The sequence below is a fragment of the Rhamphochromis longiceps genome, linkage group LG17, assembly GCF_057381845.1.
Source record: "Rhamphochromis longiceps isolate RC_006_pf linkage group LG17, R_longiceps_female_GT1.1, whole genome shotgun sequence".
Lineage (NCBI taxonomy): Eukaryota > Metazoa > Chordata > Actinopteri > Cichliformes > Cichlidae > Rhamphochromis > Rhamphochromis longiceps.
This window is the reverse complement of record NC_140573.1, coordinates 17,162,317-17,188,285: the sequence shown is the minus strand read 5'-3', so window position 1 is coordinate 17,188,285 and position 25,969 is coordinate 17,162,317. Positions and strand designations below refer to the sequence as shown.

The 25,969-nt window shown below is 43.5% G+C and overlaps 1 protein-coding gene across 1 annotated transcript; it reads right to left on the bottom strand.

The window, feature by feature from the left end:
• Positions 1 to 7,947: 7,947 nt before the first annotated feature.
• orc1 (origin recognition complex, subunit 1) lies at positions 7,948 to 25,385 on the bottom strand. The gene is made up of 17 exons (XM_085386735.1): positions 25,120 to 25,385; positions 23,237 to 23,361; positions 22,526 to 22,698; positions 22,019 to 22,451; positions 20,499 to 20,751; positions 18,170 to 18,232; positions 17,754 to 17,855; positions 14,453 to 14,696; positions 14,269 to 14,375; positions 13,756 to 13,857; positions 13,445 to 13,616; positions 13,047 to 13,154; positions 11,256 to 11,405; positions 10,733 to 10,852; positions 10,466 to 10,635; positions 10,280 to 10,367; positions 7,948 to 8,832 (listed from the first exon to the last, which is right to left on the bottom strand). The coding sequence occupies exons 1-17, from the start codon at positions 25,212 to 25,214 to the stop codon at positions 8,638 to 8,640; spliced, it is 2,700 nt and encodes an 899-aa protein (XP_085242861.1). The 5' UTR covers positions 25,215 to 25,385; the 3' UTR covers positions 7,948 to 8,637.
• Positions 25,386 to 25,969: the final 584 nt, after the last annotated feature.

Sequence of the window (25,969 nt, the reverse complement as noted above, 5' to 3'; positions counted from 1 at the left end):
AGAGTAATAGAATAAACAACATCACAATGATATATGGGAATATGACAGTAAATACTAAATGTTAAACATTATTGTGCAGCACATAAGATCAACAGAACACAGTGTACTTTGAGGTAGGAGCCAAAAAGGGTGTAGTTTGTGGGTGTGATCACCCGTGTGTACACCTGTGAGCATGGACGCGCTTGTTTTTTGTTTTTTAAAAGGTTCCTTCATGTAATAATCTGCTAGAGGGTGTGGGGGGGCCACAGCCCCGTCCTCCAGGGCATGAAGCAGGTGTGGAGGAGATCAAAACTCCAGACATCCAGAGGCCCCCAGAACACAAGAGACCAAGGAAGACCAACAGAGGGGCAGCTGCGCCACTGTCCCGGAAAGAGCTGAGGAGAGTCCCAGATGAGGGCTCACTCAGCTGCCGCGGAGCAGAAGCCAGGGGGAGTTGCAGTGACGCGCCCGTGAGCTCCGCCGGCAGCCAGCTGCGCCTGAGTGACCGAGCCCCAGGCCGAGAGGCCGGGGGCACTCCACCTCCGAAGTGGCCCAAGCGAGCCCCAGGCTCCAGGCCCCGATAAGCGGCCGCCAAGGAGTGAGCCGGTGTGTACCTGGACGCCCATCCCCGGACACAAAGAACCACCAACGCACCGATGTCTGAGGGGGTCCGCCACTGGCAGGGGAAGTGGTGGTAGGGGGAGATAGGCCTCCAAACCTTGGAGGGCCTGAGATGTCCCCGGAGAGGTGGCGTCTGATACCCAACCTGACATATAGACACAGACATACAGGCACACACAGATACAAACATCCATTCCCACCCTCATGCTCTCATATGCACTTACTCCACACTCAACCAACGTGGAGACAGACATAAAGAGACGTTGTACACACGATCACACTCCCCAAGCGTACTCTACAAACCGGGTCTAGGTGCCCCCGCCCCTGGAGGGGGGAACTGCACCCAGACCCAGGTGGTGTTTCCCTTTTCCCTGCGGTGGGGGGAGGCAGACCGCCCCGACTCCGCAGCAGCAGGAAGGCTCCACACTCCAGACCGCAGTCGGACGGCCAACTCCTCCTCCTAGTCCTAGCCCCCCTGCTCCAGCAGGTCGCAGAGAATGGGGGTGAGAGAAGACTCCAAACCTCCCTCCACCCGCTCATTGTAGTGTTGATGCATGTGTGTTCTAAGGTGCATTTAAAACCCAGGAGGGCTTGGAGCTACCTGCCAGAGAGCAGCAGGTAAGCGCATGGTCCCTCCTGCTAGCCCTCAATGTCTACGTGTATTTAAAATTGAGAGGTGGGTAACGATGCCAGGGGTGGGGTGTACACCCTGATGGTACTTTGGACTCCATGTATCGTGCCCACCCCCAAGATCCTATATGTATGTGTAATGAGAGTGTGAGTAATGTGAATGTCTAAGTTGTAGAGATGGCACGATACCACTTTTTTATGTCCGATACCGATACCGATATCATAAATTTGGATATCTGCCGATACCGATATGAATCCGATATAGTGTTTTTTAATCAACAAAACAGTTTTTTTAAATATCTTGCTGCATTTTGTATAAGTTCATACTCAAGTTTAAAACAACAACTACACTAAAGCTATTCTGTTATACCTATATGCAAAAAAAAAATATTTCATAGTTCAGCAATACTGATCAATCTAATAAACTTAAACCTACACCATCCTCCCTATTCTGGTATTTTAAAGAGTACTTAGCATAAATATTAAGCAACCTAACTAATAGGGTTCCAACTCCCAGCAACAACAAAAATAAAAAAATAAAAAATAGGGAACCACCCCTCACACTCCACCTCATGATGCTTAATCAACGTAATCAACCTTAATTTGATGCAGTGTGAAAAAAAATACACAGAAATCAATTATTTTTCAAGAAATATTAAATAGATTCAACATCTTTCTTCAACAAAATTGCAGACTGCACAGATGGTACCTTCCCAAAGGAAAAAGTACTATAGCTTACTAGGGTATATATATTAGACTTAATAGTTACTATATACAGTAATGGACTTCTATTCATTTTGCATCAAATTAAAACTTTGGGTGTAAGATTCGGATAATTATTTATTAAAAGCTACACATTTTAAATGAGAATAAGAAAGAAAAGTATGTCTTTGTGCCCCCTTTTCCCTGTTAATGCCCTATCGGCCCCCCTGGCTAAACTTTGCTAGATCCGCCCCTGCACAGTTACCAGCCGTCAGCTACGTAGAAAAAGATCCTCGAGTAGAAAGTAATAATAAATAAATTCTAACAACAGCTGATCAAGCTTAAACGTGCTGCTGTTGTTCAGCCGCTGGTTTCCTCTTTCTGGTGCAAAGTGGGCCAAAAACAAACCAGAGACACGGACTCGCGACAGAAAAGCCGATCAGCTGATCATTAAGCAGTTTCATGATTGAAGTAGCAGCCAGAAGAGGCAGTCGCTCCATATATCGTTTGTTAAGCTTAACGCAGGAATGCTTTACAAACATTCAGAGATGGACTTACACACTTGCTTTACTTCTCTCGGGGATAACTTTGTCGGAGATGAAATGCCGGGTTGCTAGCGAAGCTCCAAATGCTATCCAGACCACCGACAGGTCCCGCATGCCACAGCCGCTCTATCACGTGATGCCTACTGCTCCAACGTGCTAACGTTCTGAGGTGAGTTACGGCGTGTTGCAAGTTTTGTGAGGTGCTTTCGTGATATTTAATGGATCGGATTACATTTTTTATTTTTCTCCGATATCCGATCCAGTAATTTAGGTCAGTATCGGACCGATACCGATACGTAATATCGGATCGGTCCATCTCTACTAAGTTGTGGGATAAAATTGAGGCAGAGGCAGCCAGAAGGGGACAGAGGGGGGGGGGGGGGGGGTAGCCTCCTCTGCACCCTGGTGACATACCCCTACTCCAAGGCCCTGCATGTGTGGGTGGTTGTGGTGGAGCGGGAAGAGGGAGGCAGCTGGAGATGGGGAGGGAAGGAAGGGAGGGGCAAGTGACCTCTCCCCCGCTGACCCCAGTAGGCACCCCCATACTCCGCGACCTGCCAGGGAAAGGGGGCCCAGGCCCATCCAGACCGGGGCCCAGTGCAGCAGCGCCGCCCGGCCCCACAGAGCCCGGGACAGTCCACCCAACCCCACCACAGAGAAAACTGCACCCACCCCACCATCCACTCATCTTCCAGACTACATAAGACAATAAACACCCAGGCTGAGATCTTCCTCCACCTCTCCTGTATCTCCCCCTCCTGCAGAGGGAGCTCCTGAGGAGAGGAAAGCTCCTGCAAGATGTGACAATCTCCCCCACCAGTTGAAGAGCCCCCCAGGTGGCTCGACGCACCGGCGGCACCCTGCTCCAGGGCTGGGCCCCCATGCACCCACCCGCCCACAACCCCGGCAACACACCAACCAGGACCCAAGCCCCCGAGGCCCGGTCCGGGTCCCAGCCCAGAGACGGAGCGCCCCCAGAACCTCACGCCCATCCCGGACCCACCCAGGGGCAGCCAGGCTACCAGGTCAGTAACCCACGTCCGTCAGCACAGACCCTCCCCTAGCCCCGCTGCACGCAGCCGCGAGGAAACAGTCACCTGAGAGCCAACAGAGCCCCTAACCGGACATGACCGCTACCCCGGGTTGAGCCCCCCAAGGAAGATGCCTCCGGGGAACCCCCCGACGCCCTAAGCCTGTCCCTACCCCCACACCAATCACAACAGTGAAGGCGGGACCAAACTATGACCCCCCACCCCCACTAGGTGATGGAGCTGATCAAAGGAGCCCAGAGCAATTGATCTGATGTGGTGGCAGAGGCTGTATCAAGACTAATGTAATCTAATAGATAATTTCTATATTGGTTAGAATTAAGATTATTTTTATTTTTCCAGTTCATGAGGACTGTTTTCTTGGCTATGCATAGGGCAGTGAAAACCATATGGGCGATATTCTTTTCTGAAGTGACATTATCTAAGCTGCCCAACAAACACACTAAGGGGGAAGTTGGAATGTTACATTTCAGACACTTCGATAAGTCTTCACATATCTCGCGCCAAAACTTCTGAACTGGTGGACAGAACCAAAGAGCGTGGATATAATTGTCCGGTGAATTGGTTTGGCAGTGTGAGCAGTTGTTGGTAGACGTAAAGCCCATCTTGAACATCTGATGACCTGTATAGTGCACTCTATGTAATATTTTGTATTGAATTAATTGAAGACTGGGATTTCTAATTAGATGAAAGGTTTTTAAGCAAATCTGAGACCAGAAGTTTAGGTCTAAGTTAACTGATAAATCCGCTTCCCATTTTGCAATAGGAAGTGATATTGATTCATCTGTTTTAGAAAGCATTCTGTATATTTTGGATAGTAATTTGGGGGTTTTAAGAGTAAGAAATTGAACCACACTTGGTGGTGTTTGTAGTTCAACTTGACCCGGTTTAAATTTCTTTTTTACTATGGATTTAATTTGTTGATATTCTAAAAATCTTTTCTTGTTGATCCCATATTGTGTAACTAGTCCGTCAAATGAAATAAATTCTGTTCCTTCTAGTATATGTTCTAAATATTTGATTCCTTTATCACTCCAATCTGAAAAGTTTATCATATTATTGTTTTGTAATATGTCAGGGTTGTTCCAGATAGGTGTACGTTTGCATGGGATTAATGAAGACGCCGTCAATTTTAGAAACTCCCACCATGCTGTCAGAGAAGAGCTGATGTTGATGCTTTTAAAGCATTCATGTCGTTGGATGTTTGAGCTGATAAATGGTAGGTCTGAGATCTCTAGATTATTGCAGAGTGCTTGTTCTACATCTAGCCAAGGTTCATCTAAGAGGGTGTGTTTTAGCCATCCTGAGATAAACTGAAGCCTGTTGGCTAAGAAGTAGTGCTGAAAGTTAGGCAGTTCTAGTCCTCCTTTATCCTTGGTCTTTTGTAGTGTTTTTAAGCTTATACGTGGGGGTTTATTTTTCCAAAGGAATTTGGACATACATGAATCTAGAGATCTGAACCAATCTTGTGGCGGTTTAGTTGGGATCATTGAGAATAAATAATTTATTTTTGCCTTAACTGGGGGCCAGGAAGGGAGAATGAAAGGTAGGGAAAGAAAACCAGAGGTAGAGAGGCACAGTGAGAGAAGACACACAAATCAGCTGGATGACCTGTTAGAAGAAAAAATAGAGAAAACAAGCAAAAGGAGAGCAACACAAGAAACACATCACTGCAGCAATAACTTAGATAATTATAAGTAACAGTAAATACTAAATATTGAATGTCATTCTGCAGCACACAATGTGCTTTGAGGTTGGAGCCAAAAAAAATATAGTGTGCACACCTGTGTGTGTTCTCCATGTAACGATCTGCTAGAGGGTGTGGGAACCATAGCCCCGTCCTCCAGGGCATGAAGCAGGCATGGAAGAGATCCAGGCCCCAGACATCATAGATTTGGCCATATGAATATGGAAAAGGGTTGCTCTAAAGAGAAATCAAAAATAATAGCCAAAATAATGAGATGATCTCCAAAATGTAATTTGGCGGACCAAGAATCTGAGGAATACTCACAATTGGATCAGGACAAAATATGAGAATAAAGCGAGAGGTGCATTTGTTAGATCTAAGAAGAAAGTGCATAAAATATTTCTTTAATTTAGAAAAAAGGAATTTTTAAGCCACGGTACACCTATGATTATGCCTGTATTACTGACCCTTGTATTCCAAGAGCACAAACACTGCGAGTGGCCAGCAGTGCTAGTTTCAGTCATTATGCAAATGTACTATTTGTTATGTTGGGGAAACCTGCATTAAGCTAAGACTGAAGACGTCACTTCGGTGAGTGATGAAGCGTTTCGTCCAGATGAACAGAAACTTTTGGGGGCAAACCATTTGTCTTTTTTCCAAATTTACACTATCCATACCTAAATGAACAAAAATAAATAAACATTTTTAGTTTCCTGCCTCTTCCTGTACCACTTTTTCCTCAAACTGCTCATAAGCTTCCTCAAACAACCATTAATTAAATTAAAATTTATTAATATAACATCAAATCACAACAACAGTTGCCTCAAAGCTCTTTATCTTGTATTTTAGTATTTAGTATTTATTTATTTATTGTCATTGTCAAGAACAATGAAATTGCGTTTGGGGCTTCCATACAACCCAAAAAAAAGAAGAAAATAATAAATACCCCTTAAAACCCAAGTGTACACCCCTGGAGGGTCTTAAGGACATTTATTGTCTTTTGAATTTTTAGTTTTAAACCATTTTCACTGTGTTGAGTGGATTAAAGCCAAATTTGTCAAAGATTTTTTTTTTTACTTTTTTTGTTTAATTGTGGTGTAAATTCATTAAATTAGCCTAAAATGGCTAAGCTACAGCAATGCATCCACCTTTATGCCTTTGGACAAAAATTGTCCCATTGAAACCCATTATAAACGCTATTTTTCACGCCAGAAAAAATACGGTCAAAGGGAAAGTCAGGTCTCCAGCTTGGGTTTCGTTTTGGACTACAGGCCTTAGAGTTGTAATTTTTTTATTTGTCCACCGGGTGGCGCCCTTGCTTCACATTTGACCTCTGCTGGAAAACAGCGGGCTGCTTGGACAGACCTGCCGGAAATGACGCCTCTTTTCCGGCGTGCAGCAGCGGCTTCGCCCGCTGATCGTGCGGACCATTTTTTGGTCCCTAGGACCATGAGAGGGTGCATTTTTTTTTTTAGTCAACAGGAAATGACGTATTTGTTGTCACGTGGTATCGGACGTGTGGGCTGGAAAAAGCAGTCCCCGGTGATCGTGCCCCGGTGATCGTCGCGACTTACCCCGGCAACATGCACTTATTTCGGCCTAGAGGAGGAGCATTTGCCGCCTGGAGACCATTTTCTGGTCCTGAAAAAAAAAATAAAAGGCGATCGAAATGACTGTTTGTGCCAATCTTTAGTCCATCTAAAGGCCTAATTATAATAACAATCAAATATTACTTCAAATGTTTTTTTGGGAAAATATTTAGTTTTTTAGTTTTTTTTTTAGTTTTTTTGTGATTTAAAGGGTTAAAACAACGAAAATATAATTAAAATTTTATATGAATATTTCAGGGAGAAGTAGTTTTAAAAGACTGACCAATTTAAAGTTAAAAAAAAAAATTAATATTTAATATTTTTATTGCACTTTTTGGGCGTGGTCGATAGTGTGCATTTTATGAAATGCGCTCCTGGAAAAAAAATAAAAGGCGATCGAAATGACTCTTGGTGCCAATCTTTAGTCCATCTAAAGGCCTAATTATAATAACAATCAAATATTACTTCAAATGTTTTTTTTGGAAAATATTTAGTTTTTTTGTTTTTTGGGGCTAAAAAAACAGGGCGCTCATGTAATGAAACTGGGATTTAAAGGGTTAAAACAACGAAAATATTATTAAAACTTTATATGAATATTTCAGGGAGAAGTAGTTTTAAAAGACTGACCAATTTAAAGTGAAAAAAAATATGAATATATAAAGTTTTTATAGCACTTTTTGAGGAATGGACATTTATTGTCGTTAAGCACAAAGGTGGATGCATTTTTAAGACGCCTCCAGGTGTTAACCCAGTGTGACTCCAATGCAATAAGACAATCCTTAGCAATAATGTTCGTAGAAATTCAGACAAAGACCTGAGAAACATGACAAAATACAACAATGCAACCCATTCAATATTATTGTACTGTGAGATATGATATCAGATATGATAGTTATCTATTTAAGAAAGGGGGGGGGGGCAGGAGGGGGAAGAGAATAAAGATATGATGCACCAATGCAGACCATGTAAGGTAAAGACCCTACAATAACACAGAAAAAAACACAACAATCATATGACCCCCTGTCTGCAATGGGAAGGAAAAAGTCCCCTTTAACAGGAAGAAATCAGGCAGTATGTACAAACACTTTATGGTGTCTGTACATACTGCTGGTTCAGGGTAGAGCAGTTCATCTACTAACTGGAAGGTTGATGACTTGATCCCTGACTATTGCGGTCTGCATGCCAAATATCCTTCGTCAAATGAGATTTATTTCTTCTCGAAAACCACATAATATCTTAAATCACATATACCACATAGGTCAAAAACAAAAAATAAACATGTAGGTCACAAAACCTACAGCAGAAGCACAACACTTAAATTCATTTGTTTGTAGCTGCAGATTATTGCCATTAAACAAACATGGGTTTGTGTTAATGAACAACTTGTGTAATGTACAAAATGTGGATATGCTACATAATGATTACCAAAAAAAGTATTCCTTGGTTCATAGAGAAAAGAGTTGTGCTTCAGTGAATCGGCAACATGGTCCACAGTCATGATGGTGATGCGTTTTCCATATTAAACTCTCATCAAACTCTGCTAGCAGAGAAGCGTCTTTAAGTTTCTTTACAGCTTGAGTGTTCCTGATCCCTAAAGTGCAGCTAAAACTCTAAAGAAACTATAATCAAAGAGGTTTTAATATTACTCCAAGAAAGCAACTGAGGGATTAGTAGAATTTTATTGTACATTTAAGACAAACATAAAAAATAAAATCCAGAGACAGAAGAAAATCTTCCAGTAAAATTGGGGACAAAGATTTAAGCTCATAACTAAAATCCGTGGACGAGGGTTCACTTTTCTGTCATTGTTCAGTTTGTGTGAAAGACTCCCCCCTTCAGTCAGCTTTCAAGGCATAAAAGATGTCATCCTGGCTGACGTTGAGTCGGATGTGCTGCAGGACTCCCAGGTGACTCGGTTCCAGCAGCAGCAGCCTGCAGGCTCCCAGACGCTGACAAACAGCCAGACCCTCCGAGACACCGATGGGCCGAAGACCTTCAATCCGACAGAGAGCTTGGTGCTGCACGAACACCTGGCATACAAAACACAAGGGGACCTGATGTTGCATTTCAAGTTGAGACACAGCACTCCAATTCCACAGTGCAATGTGAAAGTGGACTGTGTTAAGATGACACAATCAGCTACAATTGTTATCTTTATGTGTAGCCTTTTAAGCTTATAACTGTAGAAAATTTGGGCTGCAATTATTGTAGTAACCGAGTTAACTATTGATGTTTGTTGTGTTATCTGTCAATCATCACACATTTTGTTTGAGGGAAAAAAGGTTTATAAGTTGAAACATTCATGGAATTGGCAAACAGGCAAAGAGAGCTAAAGCTGCCTATTACAAGTTTTAAATCCCCATTTTAAAAAAGGTCCTACTTTTAACGATTTCTGTGCTAATATAACCCTAATTAAGAGGATATCAGGTTAGTTAAGTAGCTGAGAGGATTAATTCATTTCAGCAGGTTTAAATTAAATTAACAAGTGCACTAGAAGGGTAACAATGAGAAACCCCAACACAGGGATGGTTTTGCAGGAAGCGGAAACTGAAATTTTTCCCTCCTCATCTTTTCTGACCAGCGTACTACTGGTTGCATGACACCCTCTAGTGGTCCCTATGCTCACTGCCATGGAGCAAGACTGGCCTTTGCCATAGAGAACCAGAACTGGCAGGTACATTGATGCTTTTTACAGAATACAGCAGGCTCATTCTAAACACATGTGACAAACATAAAAAGACTGGAGAATCTGTACAGAAAATTATGCTGCCTGTTACATCGTTCAGCATGACTGATGGGTCATGCTGAGGTGGACCAGTGATGGTCTGGTAAAACACAGGCATGGAGGGATGCACAGACCGCTACAGGATAGGCAACAGCCCTGAGGGCCACTAGGATTTGGGATGAAATCATTGGACCCATTGTCAGACTCTAAAATGAGGCAGTACCAAGGCTTATTTAGAGAGAATATTCAGGAAGTTCCTGGATGATGAAGGAAGTTATTCCAATGCAACATCCTCTGGATATTATGCAAGCATCACTGCCATTGTCACTGAAATCGACACACATTTCATTCTTTAGGACACTGCAGAGATCTCTCTCATTCACCTCCAGTTAACGACGACTGGAGCTGGGTAAGCTGAAAGCCCAGTGATTTATCATCATAACAGATGAGTTTTGTACATGTGTGATGTACTGTGATAGACTGCACAGAGATAGACAGTACAGACTGTAATCTAAATAAAGATGTAGGCCTGTGTTTCTGAGCTCATCTAATTCCTCACAGAACATCCAGCCAAACATGATTTCTAGATTATGAATGAATATCTGTATTCATGTTAGATTTAAGGTCTGTGTTTTATTCTTTAAATGTGTATTTATTGAAGCCTTTAAAAAAGTAAATCAACTTATGGATTCGTTTCATATACAGTCTATAGAGGCTTGTTGGTTTTGTTTTAGTTGTTTTATATTTCTCACCTGTTGGAAAGTCGCCTCTTCCAATCCCAGCCGCCTAAACTCTGCAATAGCAGCTCTGAGGAAGAGCTGCTCCTGTGTTGACGCACACCTGAAAAAAAACAAACCACATCAGTCACTTCTCCTCACAGCTGCCAATGCACATCTCTACAGCGTGCATTACTAAAGTGACCAAAGGTTTGGTCTCACCTGATGGCAGTGATGTAGGCAGAGGAAAACATCTCATTCAGTGCTTCCATCACGTGACTCATTCCCACCAATCCTGTGGAGGAAGGGTCAGCAGCTGAGTGCTCACAGATCTCCGTTGCCCGCCGACAGATGTCCAAACATCGGCGAGCATCACCGGACAGAGCGGCCACCTGCCAGATATGAGGGACACGGACGTGACTTGACGGTGGGCAGGTGAGTACACAACAGAGCGGGTGAGACTGCATTAAAGACAATCTGGTTGCCAACCTTCCTGGACACCAACTGCAGAGCGTCCTCCTCAAAGGCCTTCAACTTGTTCAGCCTGGACATGATGATCTCCTGCAACTGCTTGAAGCTGTACGGCTGGAATGACATCCTGGTCAAACCCTGGAAGCAGCAATGCAAATGATCAGTGGCTTTTAGTTTATGTTTTTTTCTTACAAGTCATCTGAATGAGATATTTAGTTGTTGTATTAATATTCAGATATTCAAAGGGCTGAAAAGCAAAATAAGTAGGAGAAGAAATGATCTCGAAAAGACAGGAAGTAAAGTGATGTCAAATTGTTTAACACAGTCTTGAATGAGAATTACACAAGTGCATTTCTGTTGCTACTACTTTGTCACAGCTTCAGCTTGTGTCCATGTGAGGGCAGGAACATAAATCAGCCGGTAAATTGCGGCTTTGGCTTCATGCTCAAATCTTTTTACCACACAGCAGTGACCTTTAAACCATCATTCATAGTATTGCTGTCAGGGAATGTAAAGAATAGCAGTGTTTAATCAGTCTCACCAGTCTACTGGCCACTCTGTTGATCATGATTCTCTCGGGCAGATCCATTGTGTTGGCGATGGTCAGCACCACCAGGCGAGCATGACGCCGTGTGGGCCAATCGAACAGGTTGTACATCACGTTCTGCTTCCTCGTCCACAGCAGGTCTAACTAAAGCGGGCCGAAACAAAAAATATAGTACAGGATGGTTATTCTGCTATCACAATTCTTAGTTAAAAGTGACAGACAAGCACACAGGCTCTATACATGGTGTGAGCAGGCACCATTTCCTGAGAAACCTGGGGTTCTGCAACATGTTTAGCAAAAATTATCCATCCATCCTCTTCCCGCTCATCCTTACAGGGGAAAGGGTTACGGGTGGGAGGGGGCTGAAGCCTATCCCAGCTATCATAGGGTGAGAGGCGGGGAACACCCTGGATAGGTCACCAACCTAACACAGGGCTAACACAGAGACAGAACAAACGGTTATCCAGTATGATTTATATTACTAATTAGAGTAATATCGGCCTCTGTGATGAACATATCCCAACCAGACATGAACTTGTTAAAACTAAATAGACTATATTTCCAAATATGGGTCAGACATTGTGGTTGGACGACAAAGTCCGGTTTATAGACTCGGGTCTGTTTTATCCCAAAGATGTTCTATATAGCTGAGTGGAGACTCTGTGTAGGCCAGTCCAGTTCTACCGCACCAAACCTGCTCATGCAGGTCTTTATAGATCTTGCTTTGTGCAGTGGTGTGCAGGAAGGAGCCACCCCCAAACTGTTCCAACGTAGTTGGGAGCATGAAATCGTTCAAAATGTCTCGTTCTGCTGAAGCATTAAGAGTTCCTTTCTCTGGAACTACAAACATGCATGATTTGTTCCTCCAGGAAACACGTCTTCTCTGCTCTACAGTCCAGTGCTGACATGCTTTACACCTCTGCGTTCATTGCTTTGCAGTGTGCTTCATGATTTAACGATTGTATGCAGCTGCATGGGTTTCAATGGAAAGCTGTCTACACACAGTTCTCGAGCTAATCTGAGTTTAGAGGTCTATAGCGACTGACTCTACAGAGCGTTGCTGACCTCTGGACACCACGCAACTCAGCCTTCGCTGACCCTACTTAGTGATTTTATGTGGCTTTCCACTTTGTGCCTGAGTTGTCATAACACCACAAACAGCTGATTGTGGAATATTTAATATCAAGGAAACTTCACGACTGTACTTGATGTGCAGATGGCATCGTATCACAGTATGAAATTCATAGCTCCTGAGAGCAACCTACATTTCTTGGACTATTAGGCAGAATACCAGTTACCTTGTGATAAATGGTGAACAAGGGAATGTGAAGTCAGGGGCTTTGCTCACAGAATATAATTTAAGAATGCTGAACTTGTTCTCACGCCGCACGGTGGCATGGTGGTTAGCACTGTTAGCACCTCACAGGGAGAAGGTCCTGAGTCGACTTTCTGTGTGGAGTTTGCATGTTCCTCATGTGTCTCTGTGGGTTCTCTCCGGGTACTCCGGCTTCCTCCACAGTCCACAGACATGCGGTTACTAGGGTTGGGTTAATTGGTGACTCTAAATTGCCCATATTTGTCAATGTACGTGCACATAGTTATCTATCTCTGTGTTAGCACTGTGGCACACTGTTGATATACTGAGGGTGTCCCCTGCCTTTTGCTCTATTGTAGCTGGGATAAGCTCCGGGCCCCCATGACTATGATAAGGATAAGCGGAAAAAATTTCCTCTTTAAAAGAAAAGAAAAAAAAAAAAAAAAAAAAAAAAAAAAAATTGTTCTTACTTCATCCACGAGCATCACAATAGTCTCCTTCCTGGGCGCTAGGTTGCTGAATCTCTTTTCCAGCAGAACTGCTGCGTGGTCAGGTGTGGCTTTCTGACCAGTCAGTTTCTGCAGGGATGAGATAAATAAATGAGACGTTACTACGGCAGGTCAGCAGATAGCCCATGTGTCATTGGCCAGCACAATGAACCCCGAGCTGCCCCCATGCATTAATCACAAGTCTGTGAATGTTGGATAAAAGCACATAGGGATAGATAGCACTGTACACACACACACACACACACACACACACACACACACACACACACGCTCTGAAGAGTAAGTTGGTGAAGTGATAAAGCAAAATGATTATTACTTGACTAAAGCCTGCAGCGGCTGTGAAAAAGCTTCATTCCCACCTGTAGGATTTGGACGTAGGCCTGGTGTGGGTCTGTCATTTTCATCCCATTGATCTCGATGAAGTGGAATGAAGGGATTTCGTCCATGTCAGCTGCGTGCTGCAGACAGCGAATCACCTCATGAACTGTCGCTGTCTTTCCAGTTCCTGGCACACCAGAGATGTACATGCACCTGTAATAAAACAAAATCCCACAGTTTTTCAAAAAAAGACAAAACAAACAAACAAAAAAAAAAACAACAGCCTCGAGACACGTAGACCCTGAAGTGTGCAGATGCGACTCCAGTAAGACTGCTAAAAGCTTTCTCTCACCCTCCTGTGTTGTCAATGATCTTGCTTTCCACAAAGCTGTAGATGTCCTGAAACTCCTGCTCCCTGCAGGGCAGAGACTCTGGCACCGATGACACATGCAGCCTGATAAAAGAGGAAGAACTCATTATAATACAACAGTTTCAATTTCAGTCGATCCGCAAGGAAACGTTTACTGCACCAACTCTCCATCTTCTACTTCGTGACTGCAACGTGCTTTACTACAGCCCTCTTTCACACATATGCGACTAAAAGGTCAGCTGCAGACACAATAACACAGTTGTTCCTGTTTGACTTTCAAGGACACTCAAAGTCCACCTGACGGGTGCATGCATTGTTGCTGCACTGTGGTTGCGGTTCAAAGAAAAGAAGAAAAGAAAAAAGGTCCACGGCTGTATCTTTATCATACAACATGGATACGCATGAAGCGTCATGCTCACCATCCGATGTGTCTGCACCGCAACAAAGAAAGTTTAGTTTTCTGAGTCCTTTCACTTGTGTCTACCGTGAGCTCACCTGGCTCTGGCTTCCTCCAGGATGTTAGCCGGCTGTTGGGTCTGCAGGGACCTGATGGGGATGCTGGGCGTGGCGTGACGGGGGGTTTTGGGCGTTCCCGGCGAGATCTGTAGAAATAGGAGAGAGACGGTGAGAAAGTGGTGATCTCATGTCTGAATATCAGTGTGCGTCTGGTCTTCATCACCTTCTTTGCGGGAGTTCTTCGTTGTGTTCTCGCTGAGGAGTAAGATTTCCTTTTTGAACGAGAATTGCCAGAACCCGTTGCAACATATCGGAACTTCTTCGCTGACACTTGATCATCAATATTCGGCCCATCCTCATCTTGACCCTCCTCTTCGCTGCTGCTCAGCAAGTCATTCTTAGATGGAACAAACTCATCCTCTTCCTCTCCGGATGAGTTTAGGTCCTGATCGTTTTCCAGAAGATTCCTGATGGAACACATAACAGACACCCTTAAGATTTACGAGTCCTTTTTCACTTTGTTAATGTTTGATTCTGGTGGTGCTACGAAGCCAAAACACAGACTACATAAGACTGACACAAGTTAAAAAAATAAAACAACAGAAAGGGTGTGAACGATAAAATGATCATTTGAAACAAATCGTGTTAATTCAAGCTTCAAGCAGCAGTAATGGTGCCCTCACACCTTTAATCCAGGTATTTCTTATTGCTTGAAATGTTTTAAGGCCTGGAAGCTTACTGGCCCTTATAAATAAATTATGCACACTGTGTGGTTTCAAACAACGCTCACTAATTATACTTAATTTTGCTCCACATATTCATGCGTGACTTTATGATGTAGCAATCACTGGACAAGAGGTGGGGTACACCCTGCACAGGTCGGCAGCCTGATGCACAAAGACAATCCTTCACTTTCACATTCACACTTATGCATAATTTAGATGTAATTAACTTCAGAGGAAGCCGGTGTACCTGGAGAGAACATGCAAACTCCACACAGAAAGGCCTCGACTAGTTGGTTGAGTCAAACTCAGAACGTTCAACTTTCCATTCAATTCAGGTTTATTTATACGCATGATCTGATATCGTCGTGTTGGTGTTGTTCCCAGATCAACATAGCAAGTGACCAATCAGAACGTTGTGACGTCATACTTTTGCGACTTCGGGAAAAACCGCCGTAAAACAAAAAACTGTACTGCGAGAAACCGCCTCTGTCCGCCGATCAACGGATCCTGACCCTGACCCTTTAATAAACGCTAAGCAGAATTGATATTGTCCTTGGAACATTGGAATTTCATAAATGCACGAATGGCTTGGCGCGTCGAAGAATAACGCCACAACAATGTGATTGGTCACTTGCAATGTTGTTCCAGGAACAACACCCACACGACGATATCAGATCATCCTTATTTATACAGCCTAATGCTCTTCTACCTTTAAATATCCTAGGAACCCCAAGTAAGCCTGAAGTCCAAGAGAGAAGTGCTCTAATGGGCTGATATGGTACTTTAAGGTCATTAAGATAAGATGGGGCCTGACTATTCAAGGCCTTGCATGTGAGGAGAAACAGTGCTAACCATCACGCTGCACACACACGGACACAAACAAATTCGCCATCAGAAAGTCAATGGCAAACTATAAGCCAGTTGCACAAGTTGCCATTAAGTGTGGGATTTACCAGTGAGATGCTCTGTCATTGCTGCCGTTTCGCAAAGACCTGAACCGCCTCAGCCGAATCAAGACTAGCTAAGGATACCGACTACGAAATGGAGCAATCGTCAGCACCTCCGCCACATGGATGACACCGAGCTGTATGCCAAGAGTGAATGACACATCAGTTAACCGATCCACACCAGTGGATACTACACCAACAACACTGGAGTGTAGTCACATGGTAACAAGGATAGGGAAGGCAGTCAGAACTACCAGAAGGCAACATTGCAGACAGCTAAAAGTACCTTGGAATACCACAGGCAAATGGGAAGCACGAAAGGGCCGCTAGGAAAGCTGCAACCAAGAACAAGATCCGGGCAATTAACATCTATGCCCTGCCAGTCACAAGATATCCTGCTGAGATAATAAGCTGGCAAAAGAAGGAGACAGAAGCCACTGACAACAAGACAAGAAAGCTCCTTGTCATCCATGGAGGGTTTCACCCAAACTCCAGCATCCTGAGAATGTGTGCTAAGTGAAAGGAACGAGGGTGAGTACTAGTGGGTGTCAGAACCAACAACCAGGATGAAACAAACATCCGTGATCATCAAGAAGATGATGTGTGCATTATGAATACCTCAGGCAGCAGAAACTTGAGAAAGAACAGGACCCTGCACGGTATGTACCACTGGCAAATAGAGGAGGTGGCTGACATCCAGAAATCCTACCAGTGGCTGGACAAAGCTGGACTGAAAGACAGCACAGAGGCACTAATCATGGCAGCACAAGAACAAGCTCTGAGCACAAGATCCATAGAGGCTGGGGTCTATCACACCAGGCAAGACCCCAGGTGCAGGCTGTGTAAAGATGCCCCAGAGACAATCCAGCACATAACAGCAGGGTGCAAGATGCTAGCAGGCAAGGCATACATGGAACGCCATAACAAGTCGCCGGCATAGCGTACAGAAACATCTGTGCCGTGCCGAGTGTGGCCTGGAATATATGCCCCTAGGGTGGCTGAGAATGACCGAGCTAAGATCCTGTGGGTCTTGTAGACACAGATGGACAAACTGGTGATGGCTAACCAACCGATCATACTAGTGCTGAATAAGTAGAGGAAGAAGGCTGTGGTGATAGATCCAACTGTGCCAAGCAACATCAGAAAGAAGGAACAGGAGAAGCTGGAGAAATACCTAGAGCTAACAGGGGAGCTAAAGAAGATATGGAAGAAAGCAACTATGGTCCCCGTGGTAAGTGGTGCACTTGGGACAGTGAAGCTTCCCCCAAACCAGCCAAGTGGCTCCAGCAGATTCCAGGAATGACATCCAAGATCTTTGTCCAGAAGAGCGTGATCCTAGGAATAGCAAAGGTACTGCACAGGATCTCAAGCTCTTAGGCCTCTGGCAGAGGACAATAATAATAATAATAATAATAATAATAATAATAATGGATTGCATTTATATAGCGCTTTTCGAGACCCTCAAAGCACTTTACAATTCCACTATTCATTCACTCTCACATTCATACACTGGTGGAGGCAGCTACAGTTGTAGCCACAGCTGCCCTGGGGCAGACTGACAGAAGCGAGGGTGCCATATCGCGCCATCGGCCCCTCTGGCCACCACCAGTAGGCGGTAGGTGAAGTGTCTTGCCCAAGGACACAACGACCGAGACTGTCCGAGCCGGGGCTCGAACCGGCAACCTTCCGATTACAAGACGAACTGCCAACTCTTGAGCCACGATCCAAGTTTCAAGACTGCCTGCAGGGTCGTTTTGCATAACTGCACATACAAACAGGCACATGCATGCACTCTTTCACACCACTGTATGTAAAAATAAGAGAGATCCCATGGATCCACTTTTGCACTCACAGCTGTTTCTTGATGCGTGATGACACCACCATGGCCGACTTCCTCTTAGAGCTCCTCGGTGTTTCAGTGACCATTGGAGACTTTTCATTCTCCACCTCCGCTCTACACACACAACACATGGACGGGTATAAGAGGAACAGCCTGTAGTTTTTGGTTTAGTCTACATAAGGAAAACCACATCTTAAATTCAACGCATATATCAAATGCACAGTGTGTGTGACTTGTATGTGAATATGAATGTTAGTCAGGTGAACCTGGTTGATACTTCTCAGAGGAAAGTAGAACTGGATACAAACTGTAGCAAACCAAACATGTTGAAACAACAAGGATAAACAGGTCACGTTAGCATCACGCGGTGCTGTCTGTGTGCAGAGTGAAAGATTATGAAGGGTAAATGTATGGATGAGTGTACTCACAGAACACTGAGGACTGGCTCTTTAATGGTTTTCAGCTCTTTCTTTTGTGACACAGTTGTAGCTCTGTTTGAAAACACACAGGACTTGTTACAACATTTGAAAATCTCTCTAGACACTGAAAGGCTAATCACTTTAATATAGCTATCCAAACCTACATGGCTAATAACTGGTTGGGCCCCCCTTAGCAGCAACAACTGCAATTAAGCATTTGTGATAACTGGTAGTGAAGCACTGTGGAGGATTCTGACCCACTCATCTTTGCAAAATTGTTATAATTCAGCCACATTGGAGGGTTTTCCAGCATGAAACACCCTTTTAAGGTCATGCCATTCAAAGGTGGACTTTGGATCATTGTCCTGCTGCAGACCTGAGGTGTGCTTCAGCTTGAGGTCACAAACAGATGGCTGGACTTTGTCCTTCAGGGTGTTTTGGCAGACAGCAGCATTCATGGTTCATTTACCACAGCAAGTCTTCCAGGTCCTGACCTGCCCCAGACCATCACACTACCACCATCACATCCAGCTGTTAGTATGATCTTCCTTTTCTGAAATGCTGTTACTATCATGAGATGTAATGTGAAACACACCTTCCAAAAAGTTCAACTTTTGTCTCTTCATCCACACAATATTTCGCACCAACTTTTAGGATATTCTTGCCATGCCGGCCATTTCTTGCCTAGTCTCTTTCTTATGGTAGAGTCACCATAAGAAGGGGAGGGGGTCACTTTTCCCCACACAGGGCTATGTAGGTTTGGATCCCCCCCTTTTAATAATAAACACCTTTATTTAGTAAGTGCATGTTTGTTGTCTTTGTCAAATGTTTCAGAGCATCAAACAACAACAAATACTAAAGTGTGACAAACATAAAAAAGAGGATATCAGTAAGTAGGGATGGGTATCGTTTAGGTTTTATCTGATACCGGTGCCAAATCGGTACTTTTGAAACGGTGCCGGTGCTCAAACGGTGCTCGAACCGGTGCTTAAAGAATGGAGAACACAAAATTGGTCCAAAAACCTCTCATATTCAGCTGGTTTTTTGTAAAAAGATAACAATGTTAGCCTTTTCTGCAGCTATGGGGCATATATGGTATCACTCTTGGCTGGAAGCAGTGCTTAAACAATGGAAAAAACACAAACTTTGTCCTAAACCTCTCATGTTTAACTGTTTCCCTCTTTTTCTTTGGTCATTTTAGCCTTTTTGGCCAGGGTGAAGGGAGTATCTGCCATCAAACAAGAAGACAGCCGCATGTAGCTATGATGATGTTTGCTAGTTCACCTTACATGCATTAATGTAATAACGTGGTTAGCCTACTCAACGTAAATTACACACAAACAACATTAAGCTACTCACGCAGAGAAGAACGGCTGCTGCTGCATCAAATACGGCGCATTTCTCGGCTTTTAAAAAAAACGCTATGCGTCGCCAGGTGTTTCATCGGATTCTTGGTGTTACCTCCTTTGACAGTATCACAGTATCAGCTTAAAGCACTTGTTGCTGCTGAGTTTGCATCTTTTGCTGTGAAGTACAGCCAGACTTTTGACCGCTTCGCCTTGGACATTTTTAATCTGTAGCTCTGCTCTAACAGAACGTACGTACCTGGCCCCGCCTACTATCCTCGGAAACATAAAATGATTGGCTAGAAGTGTATCACAGCTCAGGAAAAAAAAGCACCGAAATAAAGCACCGAAATGTGCGCTGCTTTTCGGTCTGGTTACTACCGTTTATGTCAGGACACCGGTACCCATCCCTATCAGTAAGGGGGCAAACGCTTTTTCACACCACTGTATACTCTCCTTGGAGTGGCATCGCTTATCCTCTGTGTCCTAACCAAGATCTTTGTTGAACCAGTCACCATTTCATCACCTCCCAAGGACTGAAAGTGGCACCAGTGTGCTTGGTTTTATACCAGTTATCTCAGGTTTTAAACCAATAACCTAATTATGCTCACATTCCTTTGAACTGTTGTACCTGTTTTGACCTGTATAAAAATCAGGCTCCACCTCCTGAGCTACAACAACCCCTTCCACTACAAGTGTGTATGTTTACATCGAGTTTAAGTCATTTAAAAAAACTAAATATAGAAGCTTTCTTGTTTCAGCCGGTTTATCTTTGCGTTTGAAAAGTTTAAAACAAGCAAAATCTAAACGGACCTTAAGCTGAAAGTAGGAAGCTGTGAGTGTCAATGAAAATCTCTTAATTTTTCAATCTTAACTTGAAAATCCCTAAACCTAACTTAGAGTTTCTACTGCATATTGTAAACTGTGTGACGGTTGAATTTACATAATTAAATGACTGGCTTTCAGTGTGTTGTGTGCGAGACGGCGCTGACCTTGTGGAGTCATCCTTGGCTGGTGACAGAGGGCTATCCGAATCAGAGAGTTTGTTGAGGAAGACAGATGAGGGGACACCACACCGAGCACCGGTGGGTCTGTGGGCCTTCCTCAGGGGTGTGAGGCTGTGGGTGACGGGCAGAGGATGAGCGGCAGAGGGAGGAAGCCTGCGAGTCAGTGTCACCTTTGATTCCAACTCTTCTTTTAGCAGCTGACTCAGGACTTCTTCACCTGTCACTGACTTGTCTGGACCTGACAGGACAAAGATGGACAACAGAGTTTTATTCACTTAATGCAGTTTTATTTATATAGTGCCAAATCACAACAGCCGCTTCATATTGTAAGGTATTGGCCCCAAAACTTGGGATTCTGTTTACAATGTCAATAAATAAGAAAATGCAATGAATTGCAAATCTCTAACCCATATTTTATTCACAATTGAACAAATCAAAGGGCTAAAAAAGTGCTTTTAAATACATCTAAAATGAACATCGACTGCAGCAGGATTGGATTAAAAAGCTCAGAGACGTAAAGATGGGCATTGTCACTAAATCTGCAAATACGTCTACAAATTGTGGAAGAAATTCAGAAAAACGTTTCTCAAAATAAAAGCCAAGACTTTGAATATCTTATCATCAAGGACACGGCCGAAAATCAGTCTTGGATTCCTGTAATCTGTGGGCTTTCAAACTTCACAGGACTCAGATCTGTCATGGAAATCATTGCGTGGGCTAGGAAGCTTCTAGAAAGCTTCTTCGTGAACATGATCCAGAAACACTTCGTCTTCTTTGGGTCGTAGGTGATTTAAAATGGACTGAGACAAAGTTGAAAACTGTTGCTTGGTCAAATAAATTGAAACTAGAAATTTGGGAGACAAGAATGCTGCATCGTCGGGACAAAAAGGAAGAGGGGCCATCAGTGAGTCTAAATCTCTGATAATATGGAGGTACATTAGTATTTATGGAACTGACTTGCACACCTGGAAAGGCACCGAAAATGCTGAAAGGCATCTACAGGGTTTAGAGAAACTTGCTCCTGTCAAACACATATTGGTTTTGTAGAAGGGTCCAGGGGCTGAACTGGCCTGGTCCAGGCCATTGGCCAATTGAAAACATTTACTGGATCATGAAACTATAAATATGACAATGATCCAGTTCTGCTGAGGAGCTAGAATCCTATATAAGATAAGAAGCGAGAAAATTCCTTTCTGGAAAAAGAAAAGAAGAAAAGAAGAAGAAGGTGGTATGCTACACAGTGACAAATATGGTCCAGGTGCTGGTGCCATCCAGAAATAACCTTTCTTCTTAATTTGACTTTTTTTGTTCTTAAAATCGTACATTTTCTCAGGTATTCTATGCTCGATTGTGAATAACAAATGGATTTATGCAGACTTGCAAATTCTTGCATTCTGGTTTTAATCAAACTTCACGACTTTTGGTATTAGAGATATATAAAAAGCCCTGTTGTTCTCTGGTACGACAAAGTGGTTGCATTTTAAAATCCTTGTGCGAACACTCACTGCTAAGCTCCAGTCTCTTTCGGACACCAGGCGTCCTGGCCGTGGCATTCCTCCTCTTGGCACTGAGGCATTTTGACGCTGACAGTTTAGTGGCCGAGTGAAGTGACTCAGCCTCGACATTGGCAGGTGTACCTACACTGCTGCAGCCAACTTCCCCTAATGACGCCTTCTGCATTATGGCGTGGTCCGGTGTGGGTAGGACACGCCGAGAGGGTCCTCTGGGGGTGGCTGCAGACTGGGAGCAAGAAGGTGATATCGGGAGGGAGGGTTTAAGACAGGAAGGAGGTGAAGAAGCAGGTGCTGGCTCAGCGGGAGACTCCATCACGGTCGAGTTCACCACCCCGAAGACCTTGGAGTCCCAGGACAACTTCACGTACAGGGTATCTTTGTCAGAGGAGTCAGGGAACGGGTCATTGCTGTCGAGGTGCTTCACCTTGGAGATAAAGGAAGGAAATTAAACATTTTCGCATTTGACTTTAAAGCATTGGTGATTTAAATGAAGCTCACCTTCACAGGCCTGAGGATGGACTCGACGTTGACCTCATTATCACAATTACGACATTCATAGTAGAAGATCTCCTGCGGATGAGGCTCTCTGCCAAGCAATTTCAGTTTGTTGACAGGCAATTCAGACACACGCATGAACCACTGAACTACTGCCTTCATCTGTTGCCCATTCTCTGGAAGAGACAGGCACAAGACAAAGAAAGTCAGTGTCTCAAAGTGGAACAGAGTAAGTATCAAGTTAGGCCATTTGAGATTAGTCTCGAGTTGTTTTAGTCCAACTGAAGTCCAAGAAAGTCAAGTCGCGTTCTAAATTATTCTAAATCCATTACTATTTGAAACAAGACCATTTCAAGTGTCCACTAATATGATCTCAGACTTAAGATAGCCAAGAGACATTCAATGATTGATAGTGTTGGAGTTGATTGCTCCTTGGGTTATTCAAGTCTAAAATAATGTATCATCGTTTAAGGCAAGTCCAGCTCAGGACTCAAGTTGCCAAAGTCGATGTCAATTCATAAAAACAATTAATTAATTTTAAAAAGCTGTTTGTCAAACTTGAGACACGTCCATGTCAGCTTGAGGGTCAGAACCAAATCTGTCTTGAGTTAAGTCCCAAATCAGAGCCTAAGTTATTTGTCATCAGTTGAGAAAAGTACACGTCAGGTCCTTGGTTAGCTGAGCCAGCTCCAAGCTTGTGTGAATACGACTCACCATCACCATACAGCCTGGTAACTTTGGCCACATATGGGTTGTCTTCATCATACCCCTCTATGAGGATGTGTTGGCCTGTGTTGATAATGATTTTTGAGAGACCCTCCACACTGATCGCAAAAGAGCTGAAACAAACGGGAGAAAAGAAACAATCAAAAACTACCGATTATGGGAGCAAGAACTGGAATCTCAAAATACAGCCAGATTGATCAATGGTGTCAAAACGCCTTTGTCATCTAGCAGATATTTGATTTCTGGTTTAGGGTTAAAATTTCAAAACGGGTCATTTCAAACGTCTTGATGCATTCTCAGTCATCCAGGAAAGTAAATCTCCAAAAGTTGATTCTGTTCATCTGGACGTAGCGTTTTGTTGGAGAAACGTTTCGTCACTCATCCAAGTGACTTCTTCCGTCTCAGCTGACTGCAGGTTTCCCCAATCTTATAAAGATTGCGCCAAAAATTGGTCCACCCCAAGGATCGGGTCCCCGACACAAACAGAGTAACATAGTGTACGCTGTTAAGTGCCAGGAGGATTGCCAGGATTTATACATCAGGGAAACCAAACAACCTCTGGCGAAGTGGATGGCACAACACAGAAGAGCTACCTCGTCAGGCCAGGACTCTGCAGTCTATTTACACCTACAGGCTAGTGGACACTCTTTCAATGATGAGGATGTACACATCCTGGACAGGGAGGAACACTGGTGTGAGCAGGGAGTCAAGGAGGCCATTTACGTGAAAAGGGAAAGACCATCTCTGAATCGAGGAGGGGGCCTAAGGTTACATCTTTCACCATCTTACAATGCTGTGATCGCAGCCATTCCCCAACTCTCTGTGAATGGTACTCATGGCCATTGATCAGTGGTCTTTGACCAGTGGGTTTTGGTCAGTGGTTGTTGATCAATGGTAATGAGAATTTGCATAATTATGATTAAGGAACTGACCTCCCAATCCATTGTTCCTTCAATGGGCTGGTTTCAGTCATTATGCAAATGTACTGTTTATAAGATTGGGGAAACCTGCAGTCAGCTGAGACGGAAGAAGTCACTTGGATGAGTGACGAAACGTTTCTCCAACAAAACGCTACGTCCAGATGAACAGAATCAACTTTTGGAGGGTCATTTCAAAGCACCAAAACATAACTAACAAACTTCTGAAAATACACTTTAACAGTTCTTCTAGATTTCTATGGAAAGAAGGGTAGAGTACTTCCATCTGGTCACGACACCGGTGTGGATTTAAAGTCCACAAACAGTAAAAAACACACAGTACCGTAAAGCCAATGTGGCACACATTCCACGAGGCGTCATCAACCCATCACTAAAACTGTGCCCCCCTCCAGGCAAACAGTAACATGGTAGACTGCATTAAAACTGACTCCACCCATGAGCCCAGATTAGAGCTGTGATGTCCACAACACAGTTACCATCTTTGTACCTGGGAGAGTTCAATGCTGTGGACAAACTGCTAGCAACAAGTCAATAAAACAAACTATGGCAGTAAATTATATGTTAACTTTGTATGAGTGTCGACTTTGGTAACTTTGACATTTTTGTAACCACATCAAAGGCAAAGGCCGACAACATAAAGTGAAGAATAAGATCAAGGAGCGCTAGACTTTCCCTTCTTTAAAATAAACAGACAATTGTTGCCCCCAGCCCCAGGGATCGAGGGCTAGGGACAACAAAAGAGCACAATCACGCGGCCCACCACTGCCTTAAATGATTATCACATAGTTGTTGCTTGATAGTTTGTCATTCTACTTAATTCATCCGCAGGACTCTTATCTCCCTTAATTATTCCAACAGAAACATTTTTAACCATCACACTGAAAAGACGGAGCATAAAAAGCCATTTTTTAAGGTGGAAAAATAATTACTCACTCATAGTCGTGGGTTTTTAGCCTCCTGTTGAAGTTTCGTGCCCTTCCACTCCACTCATATACTCGTCTGATTTTCATTCGAGTGAAATATTTCATCCTGTTTCGTCTCTTTCAGCTCACACAGAGGACAAAATCACAACAACAAAAAACAAAGTAACCTTCTCCCCACCGCGAAGCCGATCTGCCCGATTCTCTGATTTAATCTACTGAAAATACAATACAGGACAGCAACGAGATTTCGCGCGAAAAATGCGTAGTTTCCGGTTTTCTTTTTCGTGTCTTGAGGATCCAACACTGGCGTCATGCTGCCCCCTGCTGATTACTCCAGCCCTTCGGGGTTGCGTCAGGACACCAGGCATGAACTTTCTGTAACTTTCTGCTTTGCTCTTCATTTGCTCTTCAAATGTCCTGGTAAATTCATGCCTGAACATTTTCTGGGTTTTTTTGTTTTGTTTTTTTACGGAAGTTCACTAAATGGCAAAACGGACAATTGTGTAGATTTGCAGTATACTTTGTCCTAAATGAACACTTTACAGTATAAAGTGACTTAAGACAAGATTTGTTGACTGTTAAGTAGTGCCATATGAATAAAACTGAACAGATCTAAAGAAGGTGTTTATTAGAACAGGACAGATGGGTGACTGCAGTCCTCTGAGCACAAGGCTGACAGGACTTCCCCCCATATAATGAATAAATAAAACATAAAAATAAAAATGTAATTAAGACAGATTACTATACCAAACCTACAGATAAAAATGTGTTTACTGGGTTTGTTTTGTCAGCTCTAGCTTTTCAAAGACAATGAGGACCAAAGTACAATTAGAAGTGCTTGTTCTGATGAACACTTCATG